At 37.7% G+C, this 16389-nt stretch overlaps 2 protein-coding genes across 15 annotated transcripts in view; one reads left to right on the forward strand and one right to left on the reverse strand.

Annotated features, from left to right (window-relative positions):
* The window catches only part of LOC129794268 (cell adhesion molecule Dscam2), an 87087-nt gene that overhangs the window by 5541 nt on the left and 65157 nt on the right, over positions 1–16389 (forward strand). The gene's annotated exons all lie outside the window — the stretch shown is intronic.
* Positions 1731–3929, reverse strand: LOC129794270 (uncharacterized). 5 transcript variants are annotated; one of them, XR_008751014.1, is made up of 4 exons: positions 3121–3929; positions 2949–3011; positions 2780–2839; positions 1731–2583 (listed from the first exon to the last, which is right to left on the reverse strand). XR_008751014.1 is itself a non-coding variant. In XM_055835047.1 (4 exons), the coding sequence occupies exon 4, from the start codon at positions 2578–2580 to the stop codon at positions 1819–1821; it is 762 nt and encodes a 253-aa protein (XP_055691022.1). In that variant the 5' UTR covers positions 2581–2583; positions 2780–2839; positions 2949–3011; positions 3603–3929; the 3' UTR covers positions 1731–1818. The 5 variants fall into 5 exon arrangements, 4 of the variants coding, with proteins under 4 accessions (XP_055691022.1, XP_055691021.1, XP_055691024.1 ...); XM_055835047.1 differs by having other exon boundaries at positions 3603–3929; XM_055835046.1 differs by having other exon boundaries at positions 1731–2839; positions 3603–3929.

The raw sequence follows: 16389 nt of genomic DNA on the forward strand, positions 1-16389 counted from the left end.
GACCCGGTGTCCCATTAAAATTGTCCCACTGAGCCACTCCGCAGTGATGCACTGGTGTAAAAAGGAAAAGTTACGAAAGAAAATTCCATGGGATTTATATGGGGGATAGAAAGACTGATGTACGCGCTTAGATCGCTTTTAGGTGAAACAATTTTACCCAATTAAGGAGTGATTTTATTGCTCTAAGCAGTGAATTTATACCATGTTTATACTACAAAATTTATTTTATTGCTCCAATCCCGGTTTTATCTGCAAATGCATTAGTTACAGATTCGATCACAATGCATTGGAGAAGCGCAGAGGGCTGCCTTGACACTTATGGAACCAATGGAATCTGTGAGGAGTTTTATTTAGAGGAAATAAAGAAGAGAACTTTGACTCTCTCAGTTAGTATATCAATAAAAATGAACATTTGCTTTTATGAAGATTGAAAAAACATATTATTTTTATTTTTGCTGCTTGGTATTTTGTTCAAATTCACAATGCACTGAAGCTGCACCAGGGCATGAATCCTCTACGAGTGAAAAACTCCCGTGATAAACTCCTGAAGGCTTCAGCACTTTAAAAGATATGTGAAAACCGGGAAAATCTTACGGGAGTTTATCATGGATGCATTATTTTTATTAGATCATCATGCTTACGTTTGAAAGATTCTTGGTATAAGGTAGGATAGGCACGATGGACTTATGTGGTGCCTCTCCTGACCGTGTGAACGGTTCGACCTACCAAGAGTAACTGACTCAGTATCGGAGCTATCGGGACGATGGCCACCCGAAGACCATCTCCGATGACACACACATAAGCCAATCTGTCCTATACCAAGACAGTCGGTACCAGAGGTACTACATTCGGCCATTCCTGACTTTTGTGACGTCCTCGGCACAAGCTAGGAAAAGCAAGACAGATTGACCGAAGTTTCCCTTGATCCTCAGACCGGTATACTTCGCAACAAATGCGATAACAACTGAGGTTCTGTATTTAGAGTATAAGTCGGCATTAGACGACACTCTAATTACAAACAGAGGATCATATCAACATGTTCCTAATGGAACCATCTTCCAACCAGTATACTTCGCAATGAATGCGATAACAACTGGAATCATGTGTTCTAGAGTGCAAGCCCGGCAGTGGACAACAACTCCATAGACAATTGGAAGATTATATCAAATTGTTCCTAATGGAACCGTACCTGATAGTCCAAGTACACAAGGGTTCTGTTTGATTTAGTACGCCAGTGCACATGACACAAAATCATCACACCCATGAACCTCCAGAGGGTTCTATCAACACAGCCTTCGCTATGTTCTTTGTTTCTCATGGAACATATGTCTAGACTTAGCTTACCCAGTTCCAGGAACCGTAAGCTCGTTCCATTGAGACTAGTGTCTCCGAGAAACCATTCGCCGTATGACTAACTATCAAGAACCTTGGACCTTAACCTTGGATTGATGTTAATCAATACGAACAACTCCGGTTTTCAACGTAACAGGCCCACCATGCAAGCATGATGCCTCTCCGCGAAAACCTACTCGTCATGCCTTATCTATATTAATATCCTTTCCTAGATGCATGACCGAAATACCTTGCATTTACACAACCTTCTTGTTGACTTATGCAACTATCCCTAAACCTTCCTAATGAATTATGCATTTCTTCAGAATTTTATTTTCAATGCTAAGAACTCCTTGCGCAAACCATAATAACCTTGCACAAGTTAAACACTGAAAAACTTCCATTCCAATTCATTTATTAATTCAACCATTGGCACTTATTTTTATATAACATCGCCCTCTAATTCATCAGTCCCGCAAGTCTCCATCATGTCCTCTTCTTCTTTGGACAATCTTTGATGAGGTGCTGATCTGACCCACATTCATAACATCTCTTCTTCATTTTAGCGCTTTCGTCGAATTTGTATTTCTTCCCCTTCCCCTGAGGATATTCCATCGACCTTCTCTTCGAGTCACATTCTTCCTTCTGAGTAGACTGCTCATTCCCGACTAGAGCCTTATGTGCTCGCTTCATGTGTGCAAGGAACTCGGTGAGCGATGATCCTTGGAAATTGATTAGCGCCCCTCGAAGAGTTTTATCTTGAATTCCTTCGATTAGATAATTCTTCGTAACATCAAATCCAAGACCAATCCTCTTCGCCTGCTTAACAACATCATGAAAATAGGCTTCCATGCTTTCGTCCTTTTTCCATTTCCTGTTGGACAACATCCTGTGAATCTCTCCCACATCTATCTCTGTTGGAAAATTCTTAAGGAGCTCTGCCTTAAACTCCTCCCACGATATGGTCTCATTTTGCGAAGCCTCAAACCAGATTTTTGCTGATCCCTCCAAGCGAATGGCCGCTGCTAAGACTGCTCTTCTCCCATCAAAGTGATAGAGTTCCACCAAATTGTCCATTTTACGTATCCATTCGGAGGCTGTTACGTTGTTTTTCCCTTCCGGGTTGAAAGCCGGAATGAGAGCTTTTATTTCTTCACCTGTGAGCTTCACCACAGCCGTATTCATACTTGACTGTTCACTTGATGACACCATTACAGGTGCCATGCTTCTTGTCTGTCTCCTATCCATTGACTGTAGCCCAAAACAAGGTAAAAATAAAAATTCTTATCACTAATGCTTTAGTGAGCTACTTTCTTTATTATAAAAGCAATATTCCGTCTCTACTTTATTTGTAACTGAATTTAAGGCTCTTACAGACAAATTGCAAGTATGCTAAAGGAAAATTCTCAAAAATCATCAAAATCATTACTTGTCTGATTGTACTTACGAGTCAGTATAATCTCCTTTATTTGTTTACTTTTACTGAGATTTTTGATTGCGCTACTTCCTGAAATTAAATACAGATTTCCATGAGAAATGCCTTTCTCACAATTCCAATGTTCTGCAATAGATGCCATCGATTGCTTTATTTTGAATTTTTTTTCCAACATACTCACAATTCGGGTTACTTCCTATGCTTCTTTTTCCTTCCAAGGCGTTGGAATTTCACCTTGTTTTTCCTGGAATTCATGTACAAAATAGAGAATTTTGGATAAGCTTTTTCTCTTGAATTTGTCTTCAACCATGCCGACTGGCTTTTTCCTGAATGAATTCAGAAATTGTACTTACAATTGCTTTGATTCCCTTACGATTTCTTCGCACACAACTGTATTCTTCCACTAAGAATAGCTGAAAACTCAATTTTTTTATGAAATCACACGGGAAAATGTAAATTTCTTGCAAAAGTCACGCGTATTTATCAACAACAATAAATATGACAAGACACGTCAAATCTGAGAAACGTTTTAGAAACATCTGTTTCTTGACACATGAAATGTTTCAACTTCGAAATACGCCCTTGAAACATTGTCACACAAAACATTGTTACCTGAAATATTTCATGCAACCAAGATACATAATAGAAACATTTCAATAATACACAACAATTAAATGTATTGAAAAGCGCTTTTCATTGACATAATGTGCACATTATCATAAATAATACATGATTTTCATTGTCTTATACATACAATTTTCCATTGTCACCTCCATCTTACTGAAATTTTGCGACGCAATTGCTTCCAGCTCGAGCTGACTCTTACGTCACTCACCCTTTTCCTGTCGCTTTAAAGATGGCTTCCAAAAATGCGGTGTCCGATTTTCCGCCTACAGCACTCTTTTTTCACAAACACTTTATATCTCCCTCCACTTCTTCTTTTGAGGGATTCAGATCCCACTTCTGAGATGAAAGATTCTTGGTATAAGGTAGGATAGGCACGATGGACTTATGTGGTGCCTCTCCTGACCGTGTGAACGGTTCGACCTACCAAGAGTAACTGACTCAGTATCGGAGCTATCGGGACGATGGCCACCCGAAGACCATCTCCGATGACACACACATAAGCCAATCTGTCCTATACCAAGACAGTCGGTACCAGAGGTACTACACGTTAAGTTTTCCTCATTTTCCCCGCAAAAAGCCTTCGGGAGTTTATCACGAGAGTTCTTCACTCTTAGAGAATACACCCCCAGGTGGAGTGACGTAGAGAAAATGAAATAGCCAATCAAAACGATTTTTTCGAACTGAAAAAGAAAAATGAAACTCTTTTGAAAGCAGAGCTTCAGTGCAAGGTTAATCTGTAAAAAAGTTTTGATCCCAAAATCATACAAAAGCTCTGAAAATTATCAAACAATTAAAGCTTTAAGTAAAACAAAGCATTAAATGCATAGTCATCCTGCGTATGCAACTACATATCAAGGAATAACAGAGTATGTAAGCTTTTCTCAATAGTCAGAGAAGTGTGCTTGAGATGAAACACTGCTTCTGTTACATTTCATCCCACCCACATCATCATTTCAGCTTATTTCCCCGCATTTTCTGGCTCTTTTCCCACCCACCCCCGCCCTTCCTTGCCTTCTGCAACAATCAATGCTTTGTTGGAGATTGAGGGAGCTTTTTTGTGGGGAGGAATATGGGGTACCGCTATTGGAGAGCATTTCGGCTGAAATCACGGAGGGCAATAAAAAGAATTAACCCTAATAGTGGTGGCTTGTGTCTACCGAGGATTGTGCACACTTCCAGCTGGGTTCCACTGGGGCCATCGCAGTACAACAAATTTTATTTGCCTCCATCTTTCCCCCATTTAATGCCCATTCAGCCCAAACCCTCGCGCAGATCCGGCCATGGTGTGGGGGAGATGTTGGTCGATAGGCACATGCTCCCCCCACCCGATGTATTTCAATCAATTTTCTCTGGATGTAAACGATGGGGCGAACTTTGGTGTGTAATCCACCAAAGCTTTTTCCCTTAAGCTTATACCCTTCTATTGGGCTTTCTCATACAAAGGGGGTGGAGGGATTGTAATTCTCGTACTTCCCACATACATTGATGATTATCACAATTTGCGCTTGAGGAAGTTCTTCTCAATGGTTGAGAGATGTAAGGGAAAAAATATATAATTTAGCTTGATTGATTAAAAGATTCATTTGATTTATGGCTTTCACACACAAATTGCGACATTCACTCAATATAGTTATAAGTTATATGGCTCAGTTGATGAGTGCAGGCGGGCTAAGATGAAATTTTTTCCCTTGAAAAATTCTCTTTTTTTTGTGAGTCGAAATAAATTATGAGGCGGTTGGGAATTTGAAAAAAAAATGAGATTATGCAGCAAAATATATTAAAAATTGTCAAGCAGACTTCCTCTTTTCTATTAAATTAGATAGAAAAATCGTGCAAAGATTGGCACAAAAATCGAAACAATGACATCACAATTGTGCTTTTTTGCCTTTAATTATAAAAAACACAATAGTGACGTCATTGTTTGCATTTTAAAGAAAATCTACTTTGATTTTTCCCAGCTGATCTTTTAGTGCAAAATAGTAAGTTTTTCATGACGATTATTTAGATTCTCAACAAGATTACGAATGATCCAAATATTTCTTTAAATTTAAAGTTTTTTTTCCTACAAAATCGGGTAAACTCCTTTTTCTGGCCTTTTCCGCCGTTGCAACTCTTACCGCATAGTGAAGAAAAAATTTAATATCTAAAAGTTAGAAGGGGAAGAATAAAGGCAAGGCAAGCGTATATAACTCACATATTTCTGTGTAAAGCATCATGTATCTGAGATATCACCGCTGTGAGACTCGAGGAAATGAATTTATGATGTTTGTACGTTTTCCGTGTGATGTCACATTGGGGGAATGAAAATGGCAATGACGGTCCAAATGACAGTGGATGGTAATTGGAATCCCTCCACAGTGTGAGCTCTTTTCTCTGCCAATTGTATATAACATTGGCTATACCTGCAAAATGAGGAGATGCTTCGTACTATAGGTGGTTGTTTGATAACAAAAATAGCTTGTTTGCTATCACATTTCTCCGAGGCATTTTGACGTCAATCGTTGTGAGAAAATTCGCCATATGACCATCACACGCGGGGTGGGGGTGAATAAGATAAAATTGAGTTATTCATTTGTGAGAGGATCATTTCATGTATCATTAGATTTTGTTGGTGGATTTATTTAAAAGCTCATGGGTAGACTTATGGGTAAGCCTCTGTATCGTATAAAGGAGATGTGCGACGTTGTATGTATATGAATTTATCTCGGTATTTGCCTTGAGGGAGTGGGATGGAAAAAGATATCTTGGGTACGAGGAGGAATGATAAATGCAATGACATCTTGAGTGATCTCCGCGGAAGAGGATAAACTACAACGCGACAGAAGATTAGTAAAAAGATTTTCTCGTGGATATTCAGTCATTTACATTACCCATAAATTCCAACTTGTTGTTAAACAAAGTTCCACCCCATGGCATCATCCCTCCACCCATTGACGGATTCTTGTCGTTTCTCTCTCGTAGGAGAAAAGTGTGCGCTTTCTCAAATTGGTGGGAATTTTCAAAAGAATTTCCATCCCCACAGCAAATTGAATGCAAATTTATTCGAATCTTTAGAATGTCGAAGGGAGCACACCATACCGACGGCATATTCTCCCTGGCGAAAGCTCCGTCTTCACAGAAGCTTCTCCCATCCCTTCCCTTTATCGTCTTTGGTGGGTATATATATGCAAATGGAAAATCGCACGAGGGGTTGCCATTTAGTGTGTTTCCAAATGGAAAATATTTATGTGAGTGTCGTGTTAGTTTTTCCTGTGAGGAGAAAAAAGTATTTGTAAGTATATGTAAAAGGGGTGTGAGAAAATTATTTCCACAATTGCCAACAATTCTCAGCTAAACAGCTTCCAACGTTATTCACATCATTTGGATTTTGTACACCCCAAAAGTTAATTGAGCAAGTGAAAAGCGGAAAATTTACTGATTCCCATTACATGGTGAAAATTGTTGCTCATGCTTCAACTTTTCTCACAGCCTCACTCCGCCATCATTCATCATCTACTCACCCTCCCAATCGCTTAAACACACTCTCTCTCTCTCTCGCGTGAAAAGTGTGTGGGTTTTCCCTCACGCCACTTCACCCTAAAATGAAGAAACTTTCTTTTATATTTGAGTGCTTTATAAAGAAAAAAATGTTGATGAATCAATTCATCGACTTTTACAAATTACAATCAATTTCTCTGTTGTATTTTCCACACCATCTCTCTCCCGTGTACAAATAACCTTCAGCTCGCGCGCAATTTCACGTGAGAGCTTTTCACACCCAAAGTGGATGACTCTTTGCATTAGAGACAATGTTTGCAATATCCTGTAATGTGATCCCATCCTTGTATATAGGAAGTATGACACGCGGAATGGGGCGATTAACCTGCCGTGAAAATGGTTCTACGTAATGGAATTTTTCCGCTTTAGATACTTCGTCTATTTTCATCAATTTTACCATCATTATCGACATTTTTCCACACCGGATATGAAAGTTTCATACATATAGGTACGTAGATACATCGCAAGAGAGCTTTCGGGAGTAAATTAAGGGTGGTGGAGAAAAAAATACAATTTTCTCGAAGCTATTTTTGCAATATAATGTAATTTAATAGGGTGTACTAAAAGTTTGTTTTTGAAATATTTTTTAGTGGAGCTCTATACCCGCACCAATCTATATCACTTATAAATTAATTTCGTAGTTGATAATAACTAGGAAAACTTTCTAATTAGGTACCCACCTGTTTCATCTATATATATATCAAGAATAGTAGCTGCAAAGAGGATAGATTTCTGGGTATTTTCCCAGCATATTTTCATCTAATTTTCTTGCAATTTTCTCTAATGAAAATGTGAAATCCTTCCACATCGTTAAAGTAAAAAAAATGGCTCTTTATGGGTTAATTGGATGTTTCAATGAAGATTTTAAATTCTAATAGTAAAACATATTGATTAACAAATAATTTTCTATGAAGAAAATCATCACTTTTGTGCATTTTCCTCTTTTCATTTAAAGTTTGTGGGGGCGAAGGTGTATTGATAAAGCAAACGTGCATTTCAGGGTGTTTCATAAAAAGGGAGGAAAATACCATAAAATCCCGGTTGAATGCGAATATACGAAGAAGGAATAGCAGGAAAAATGCCATAACAGGAAAATTGTGTTGGTGTCACATTGTGGGGTTGATAATGTTTATTTAATTCACTTGCTAAAACAGATTTCCATCCTTTCTTTATCCATTCTCTCAAAAGAGATTTTCCCAGTTTTTTTCTTTTCTTTTTCCTTCTTCCTCCCCCCCTCTCTTTCTCTGATGTGGTTTTCTTTATCACCTCTTTGAGCCCATATTTCTCAAATGGCGGAATGGAATTCAAATAAAACCCCAGTGGGAATTTTTGGGGGTTGTTTGCCACAAGAAGGAATGTGTGTGTGTGTTGGGAAATTTTCTTTTATAGAGTTGAGGAAAATTCCCTCAGTGAGATCAATTTGAGGGGTGTTTTTGCTACCTTGAAGTGTTAAATTTGGGAGACAAATTCACTCCCCGGTAGTGCCCCCGTGGGGGATGAAATTTTTGTTACCAACAAATTGCACTTGAAGTGAAATGTTGGAAAAACATTCCCCCAATGGGGGAGCTTTTCACCGTCTACAGGGATACTTTTCCGTGTGACGGCAAGTGAGACAGATGGGAGTGGATTAAGTGACAATATTAAAATAGCACAGCATACCGCCCCCCAACTACAGTACTCGTGACAACTCGTTGCACCGAATTTCCCCAAAGGTTCACACACAAGAGCAATGCAGCAGTGCGAGGAATTTCCATACAACTGAAATGCACTGTCTCATGCAGAAAATATTCTTCACAATTTCCATTAAATTTTGTGACTCAATGGGGAATTTCACTATCGCGATTTCATCAAGTGTTATTGTTCTGCAAAATTCAAAAGGAGCTGCACCATCATCCCCTAAAGTTTTTGAAAATCACATGCAATACAATTTTCTTGCAATATTCTCGAGGAAAATTCAATAATAAAATTCTCTTAATGAAACTCTTCGATGACATTTATTTGCCAAATGACTTTTATTTCATTCTTTTCATTCCAAAGATAAAATGAATTTTAATTGAATGGACTGAATTGGAAATCAGTGAAATTTTTTTCATTGATTTTTCCGGATTTTTCCATTGAATATCATCAAAAGAGTGTTGAAAAATATTAATTTTAATAAGAGGGAAATTCATTGAAAAGGAAATATTCTCACTTTTAAACGTCATTCAATTTGAATAAATAAAAATTAATTAATTTCATAAATTTCTTGTGCAGAATAACAAGTTTTTCTGCGAAAGTTTTTCAATTTATTTATGCACTTACCGCATTTAATGCATTTGATATGAATTCTAAATTTATTCTAACATAAATTTTCATTTTCAATTTTTATCACATCCGCAAGAGAACTTTGGCAATATTGGAAACACTCATTTGGAAGAAAGATGGTCCATGAAAAAAGAGAACGATAAAACTTGTGGGATGTTCAATGTGGAAAAATATTTACTTTTGCAGTGAAATGTTTTCTCCATACTGCAGACAAAAGATCCCCCCAACTTTGCCACTCAAGCTGCTGTACAAAAGAAAGTGGCGAATTAAGGAAGAGGGCTGAAACTCAGATGGTGTGCTCAATCTTCTCTTTGATTCACTTTCAAAGACCCCACATCTTCAACCCCTTGTCCGATTGCGATCTGTTTTCTCGCCTTGCATCTCTTTTTTTTCTTCTTCCTCCACTTCTTCCGGCACTGAGAGAGTTACCTCGCTCTCTGTGGCTTTCTTCGTTTTTTTTCACTCTCCTGGTTCGAGGGTGTATTATGTGTTATTCCTGACACAGAACACACCCCACGTATTATCTTCTCACAGATGGAAAACGGGTAGTGGAAGAAAATCAAATGGAAGAGAAAAAAGGGGTAGTGGTGCGGTGCAATTGAAAACTCATATAAGAATTGTTTGAAAGCTTCAGATGGGAAAAGGATGAAACTAAACTATGTTTTGTGTTTATTTCAATTCTCAAAAAGTTTACTCACAAAAGTTTCACTAAAAGTGATGGGGAAAAAGCTCCTAGTGTACACAAAATTCAAAATATAAGGAGACTTTTTGTGCAAAAAGCTTTCCCAAATGTATCTCTCACAGTGCGGGGAGATTTCAATAGATATATAGGAATGAGATTTAAGTAAACAATACATTTTATATCATTCTCTGACGTGGTTAGATTGTTGGATGAAAATGGTATAAGAGAGTGGAATTTGAAGAATTTTAATGGTCGTTGAGAAGAAATACATCATCCTGCGAGATAGGATCTTGTGTGTATTTATACATCCACGAAAAATTCCTGTAGCGGACGAAAAAGGGATGAGATTGAAAGTGGTACGGCGAAGGAGGGGACAAGAAAGCCATCAGACAGCGATGATAATGCCAACAGAATGGAAAGAAGAGATAAAAGCTCATCTGCTCAAAAATTACCCCATGAAATTAAAAGCTCATTGAAACGTCTCTCTTTCACCAAACCCCATGCCACCCCTACTACGCCCAATCCCCCATAGCATGGGTCTTTGTATAAAATACAAAATCTCCTCCTTCACAAGTTTAAGGGAAAGTTTTATTGGTTTGCGGCAAATCAACTTTGTGTGTCTGTGGAGTGAGCTCGCAGAAAATCTCAGCTAACAAACTTATTGCAATTTAATTTGAGGATGTGAATTAAAAGCTAAAATTGTTCTGAGTGTTAATGTGGCTTCCAAAGTTATGTGTCACAATCAATTTGAAATTAGTTTTATACATTCAACTCAAACGGCCAGAGAAGCAAACTTTTCAAATACACTTAACTTGCGCTTTTGCAACTCCCTTCGATTCCATCTAACTAACGTCGTATACATTTCTGTCACCATTTGGGTGTTTTATTCAAAGTTCTATGCGGTGACCAATGTTGCCCCATTCACTATGTGATCTATTGATGTCGTAAAAAGGGCTATTGCTGTCACCACAGAGTGTCCAAAAGGGGAGGGTAGTTCGTGAAGTAATTTACTAAGGGGTAAGCAATTAAGGAAACCCAATGCCTCCACAATGTGATAAATTATTTAAATTTAAGAAAATTTTTAACCGAATGTGGCTGAGAATTTGTACATTAAAAGCTGCTAAATGTAAAGAGACAAAAAACTGCAAACAATACTTACGTCTTTGTTTCCATTTTTGAGTAAAACTTTGCTAGATTTTCCCAGCTGATCCTAGTGGAAAAGAGAAAGTCTCTTTAGCGAGATTTCTTATTCTTTTTTGATTACTTTTAAGTATTTGCGTATTCTGATTTTTTTTAGAATTAAGAGTTTCTCATACAAACACGCGTAAACTCTTTTATTTAATTTTTTGACTATTGAAGCAAATCTAATATTACTTTATTTTTGGGTATTTTCTTAGCATAATAGTTTGATTCTTGGAAGATTCTTACATCTCTTAAATTAAATCCTCGCCTAATAACGTAATCTACCTGATTTTTCCACAAAATGAAACATTTTCCCAGTGAAACATTGAAAAGCGAATTTATATGCCCCATTGAGTTAAAATAACCCAAAAGTTTCAGAGAATGGTGGGTATATATGGGTGGTAATATAGAAGGCACCCACTTTACCTCAATATCCCTCTCCCATTGTCCACATGCCAAGACGAGGGTTTTCCTCCCTTTTTTCGTGCCGCAACAGGTATTGTTGAAGATTTATTTCTTTGTAAGATAAAAGCAATAAAACAAACCGACAACACGCTTCTTACATGGGCATCCTGTTGAGAGTGTCGTCAGGTGATTTTTCTCACCGCATTGCAAAAAAACCTCCCATGAGATGAAAGTTTCTTTTTTATTTGTGTGTGTGTGTCTTCAGCGCCAAAAACATTTTCATCTCCCACGATCGAGTAATGAAGGAACTTAAAGATGGGGGCGTATGGAGAAAATCATCACTTGACACAACATTTGCAGAAAGGTGAAAAATTTAATTTTGTGAATGAGATTCCACGTGAATGAGTTTAAAGTGTGCGCTAATGTAATTTATCTTTAATCAGAAGCACGTTCCTCCACCATTGCGCTGTCAATTCACTTTCCAATGAGCTTCATTGTGAATACTCAGGGGTACATTTTCGCGCGTAATACCCATGGAGTGGAAAACCAGCAAAACCACCCCTTTAGAGAGCATGAAGTTGAAAATCTTCCGTGGGTGGAGGCGCCTGGTTTTTTGGATGAGTTGCTATTTTCGTGGCAGTTTGTTTCAATCTCTGCTTCAGCCTCATTCCCGCCTCCACAGGGCCCACGGGAAAGCGTAAGGATTTTTCCCAAAAAGGAGCTGAACAAATGGGTGGAATGTTGTGTAGTCACTAAAAATGTACACGGAAGGGGGGGGGGGTGGGTTTGAGTGGGAACATCTCTCATTTTTGGATGACGGGAAAGGAAGGCAATCCGCCTGTGTTGGCAACAAGAACGATCACCGAGGTATTTTCCGAATCATTGACTTCAGCCTCTATGTAGCAAGCGCTTTTCTCAACTTTCACCCCATCGTCGTCGGTGGGGGAGAACGAATCTCAAAATGGGAAATTCCAGCTATTTCACTCCTCATGCCCGTTTCCCTCTCATGAGAACCTCGCACCAACTATATGCTGCGCCACATGGCTCCCATAGATCCGACAACTTTCAACCGCGATTGCACATTGCTGCGGGAAGGAAATTGCTAAAGATGAAGCAATGGGGTGAAGTCTCTAACTGTTTGTATGTTATACATCTTAAAAGGGTGGTGGTGCTTGTAACTTCTATGCTACTGTAGATACCTTTTTTATTAACTGCGAGAATTAAAGGAAAGTTGTTGAAAGTTTTTTTCTGAGCTCTCCAAAAAAAGATCCAACTATAAGGAAAATTCTGGCAGAACGTGGGGTAATTTCTTCAACACTTAAGGAGCTATTAGGGGCATTAAAGAATACATTTTTACATAAATTTCTTTTAGGTACATTGTTGAGTTTTGTATAGAAATATGATTTTTTTATATAAATTTATTTATGTTTAAAATATGATCGAAAGAGCTTTTGGCGCTAAGTTTTGGGTTAAATAAAAAATTAGAAGAAGCTCTTTTGACTGCGAGGAATTGATGCAATATTAAGATATTTTCTTTTAAGTTTTTAGCTTTATAAGAATTTTAATTTCCATAAAATTAAAGTTTAAAAATTGTCTAAATTTCAACCCTTTAACGCTTCAGATAATTAATAATTCGCAAACCACAATTTTTTCTCAATATTATATGTATGTTTTGAATAATATGGAATGCATAATGAGCAAAAACAAAACGTAGTACCATCTATTATGATTTTTTTTGTATATAGAACTTTAATCACAGCTAGTTGGGAAGCACTAGCACTGCTCCAATTACATTTTGTACAGCATCCCCACATCCTATTCGATTCATATTCAAATTCCACACTGCAGAATCTCAATGAAAAAGCATCCCTCTCCGCACAGGAAAAAAATAAGCTGTGTGGGAATGTTGCAAAAAAAATTTGCAGTGCTTTTGCGAATGGAAATTCTACTGTAAATTCATTTCCATTTCAGCTGGTGTGACACACTCTTGGTGAAGAGAACACGATATGGATGAAGAAATGGCTGTGCGCGCGGGTATATTGTCCTCCAGCAATGTATCTCTAATAATAAATGGGCGTGGGTCTCGCATGGAAAAGTAGATGGGAAAAATGGTCTGAAAAGCCGCCTCTTGTGACACATTTAAATAACCACAACAGCCTTCGGTGTGTGTAGCAGGAATATTCATATTCTATGTTACCATCGTGTCCATAAATTTTCGGTTTATTTTGTCTCTTGGCACCCACCGAAAACGCATGCAATATTAAGGGGCAATTTTCATACGATGAACATTAAATGAAAATTCTTGAATTTCGCCACACCACACGCCCATGTCACCATAAAAGTCTCTCAGAGCCCACCAGAAAACTTTTTTTTTCGCCTAACACGGACTTCTTGCAATTCACAGGGGAAGCTTCCCCAAAAACCGCCCCTTTGGTGTTTTAGCTTTTCTACCACCACAACGCGGATTGAGTTTCTTCGGGACGGCCTAAGTCGCGATAAATAGAATTTTCTGTAAAGTAAGCAAAAATTCCGTCTCCGTTGACATTCAAACAAGAAGCTCATCTTATGCATGGGAAAAATATATGTTTATATGCGGAGAAGATGGGGCTAGACTTTGGGTGAAACTCGAGATATTCCATTCGTGTTTGCATGAGATGTAGTGGAATTTGATGCAAGAACTTGCGCTTTATCATTTTCACCGCAAATAACTCAGCCTCATATTTCACATGCTTTTTGTCATAAATCCCTGAAAAGGAAATGTGTGTTGTATAAAGGTATGTTGAGTGCCAAGAAAGCCAGAAAGTTGCTTTCTATTTATGTTCAAGCAACTATACGAGATTTAAATCCATTGCAAAACAATACGGATGGAAGTTATGTGTGTATGCAATTGTTCTTGAATTTAATTTCAATATAAAGCCTTCCATGTGGCTTCCATTCTTGCTCCTTATTAGGTTTCTAATTTCCAAGTAAAGGATAAATGTACACTACCCTCAAAAAGTTTCCGGGCAAGCAAAAATGAGGTATTTTTGAAGGCAAATTTCAAGTGGCTATATCTCCGGCTGTATGTACGTACATAATTATGTATGTACGTACATAATACTTGAAAGGGAGTAAAATGTAGGTAATATTTGAATCAATCATTTTGTGAAAGTTGTGCTTGATTTCATAGAAGTTTCAGTGGTTAGATTTTGATGTGAAACACAACTTTCCTATACGATTTTTCTAAAAGTTTTTTTCCCAGAATTTTCGTTAATGTACATTGTAATGTAGTGTTAAACATTTCCCTCGAGCTTCCTCGTAAATTCTCAAAAAAGAAAAAATATATAGAAAGATTGTTCAGGAACTTTGTGATATACATTAGAATCCAGCCACAAAAATATGCGATCATTTTCACTTATTATTATTATAGAATTGTAATCATTCTCGCCCAAATTTTCATGGAAAATTGATACTTTCTTCAAGCTTTTACATCTTTAACAGACCACTCTGCTAAAGATTTAATTTAAAAGACATTTTGCCTTTTTGAGTACAGACCGAGGATAAATACACCATCCTCGCGTTGATTTCCAAGAAAATCTTTGAGGTGAAGAAAAGAGCTAAATGCACGGATGAAGAAAAAAAGCACACCCAAGATTATTTCTCATCCCTCTCTGGACGTTTCTGCTTGAGTTCTTGTACGACTTTTTTTATACGCCTCCAGCTAAGCTTCGGTGAAGAAAAATGACTTTAAGGGGTGTTGATTGCGCAATAAATTGTCGGATATGGTCGCCTCTGGCTTCATTTTATTCTTTTTTTTTACTCCGCACATTTTCCACCCCCCACCCCCTGTCTAAGCTGGTAGAATGATGTTAAGAAAAGAGAGCAATGGAGGCAATTTCAGTGTGCTAATTTCCTGTAAATTAAAAACAACCCCCACCACGGAGAGAAGCGAATTATTTGCCATAGTCGGGAAGCTGCGAGGGAGAAGAAAAAAAAAAGAAGTTTTCTCCTGGCCAGAGGGATGAATTTTATGCATGATTGTGGTGCTAATGAGCTTTTAATAGCTGCACCCCCGTCTCTCCTTTCTACCAACCCACACTCATTTTCTGCGAATCCCAAAGGGCTGCTGGTTAAATGAAAAGAAAGTTCAACTGAGGGGTTGAAACTTTTCTCCTATTTGCAACACATAACCCGAAACCACATAATCATTTTGTACCATTTAATACGTATACACGGGATTTGAGGAAACGCTTTTCCACCCTATGCTTTTCGGTGCAATAATTACACGTCTAATTGGAGTCTCGTGGAAACATTGGGACTTTCTGTTGCTTTCACACTATGCCAAAGCAATTAGTGAGTTTTCGCAGTTGCTAATAATTCTGCACACACATCAAATTGCAACTACGAAATTCGTATGCATTGCTCAAAAGACGATTTGAGGGAAATTTGCACCCCTAATGAGTACTATCCGTTTCCCACCAAGTGGCGGGGAGATTATATTCATCACATGGGTGGATGAATTAGTAAAAGATATTGGTCTAACACACGTTCTTCATTCATTCTTTACACGTGATTGTACCACCCACACTATATACTTTTGCAACAATTTCACTAATTAATTACCTCCAACATACTTTCCGGTCGTACTCCAAAGTAAACAAACGAGAAAGTGGTCTTGCTGTTGAAATAAAAAATATATATTTCAGAATTTAATTAACAAATTAAAGGGACTAAATCAGAAAAATGCTTAATAATTAAAATGTTTTAAGTACACGTCACATTTTTAACTATTTTGCATATTTTAATAATTGTACCTATTTTACGTATTTTATGTAAATTTTGCATTTTTATATTTTTACGTGCTTTTTAATTTCATTTTCAATTGTTTCCGAGAAATCTCGCAACC

This window comes from Lutzomyia longipalpis, chromosome 3 (genome assembly GCF_024334085.1).
Source record: "Lutzomyia longipalpis isolate SR_M1_2022 chromosome 3, ASM2433408v1".
NCBI classification, from domain to species: Eukaryota; Metazoa; Arthropoda; class Insecta; order Diptera; family Psychodidae; genus Lutzomyia; species Lutzomyia longipalpis.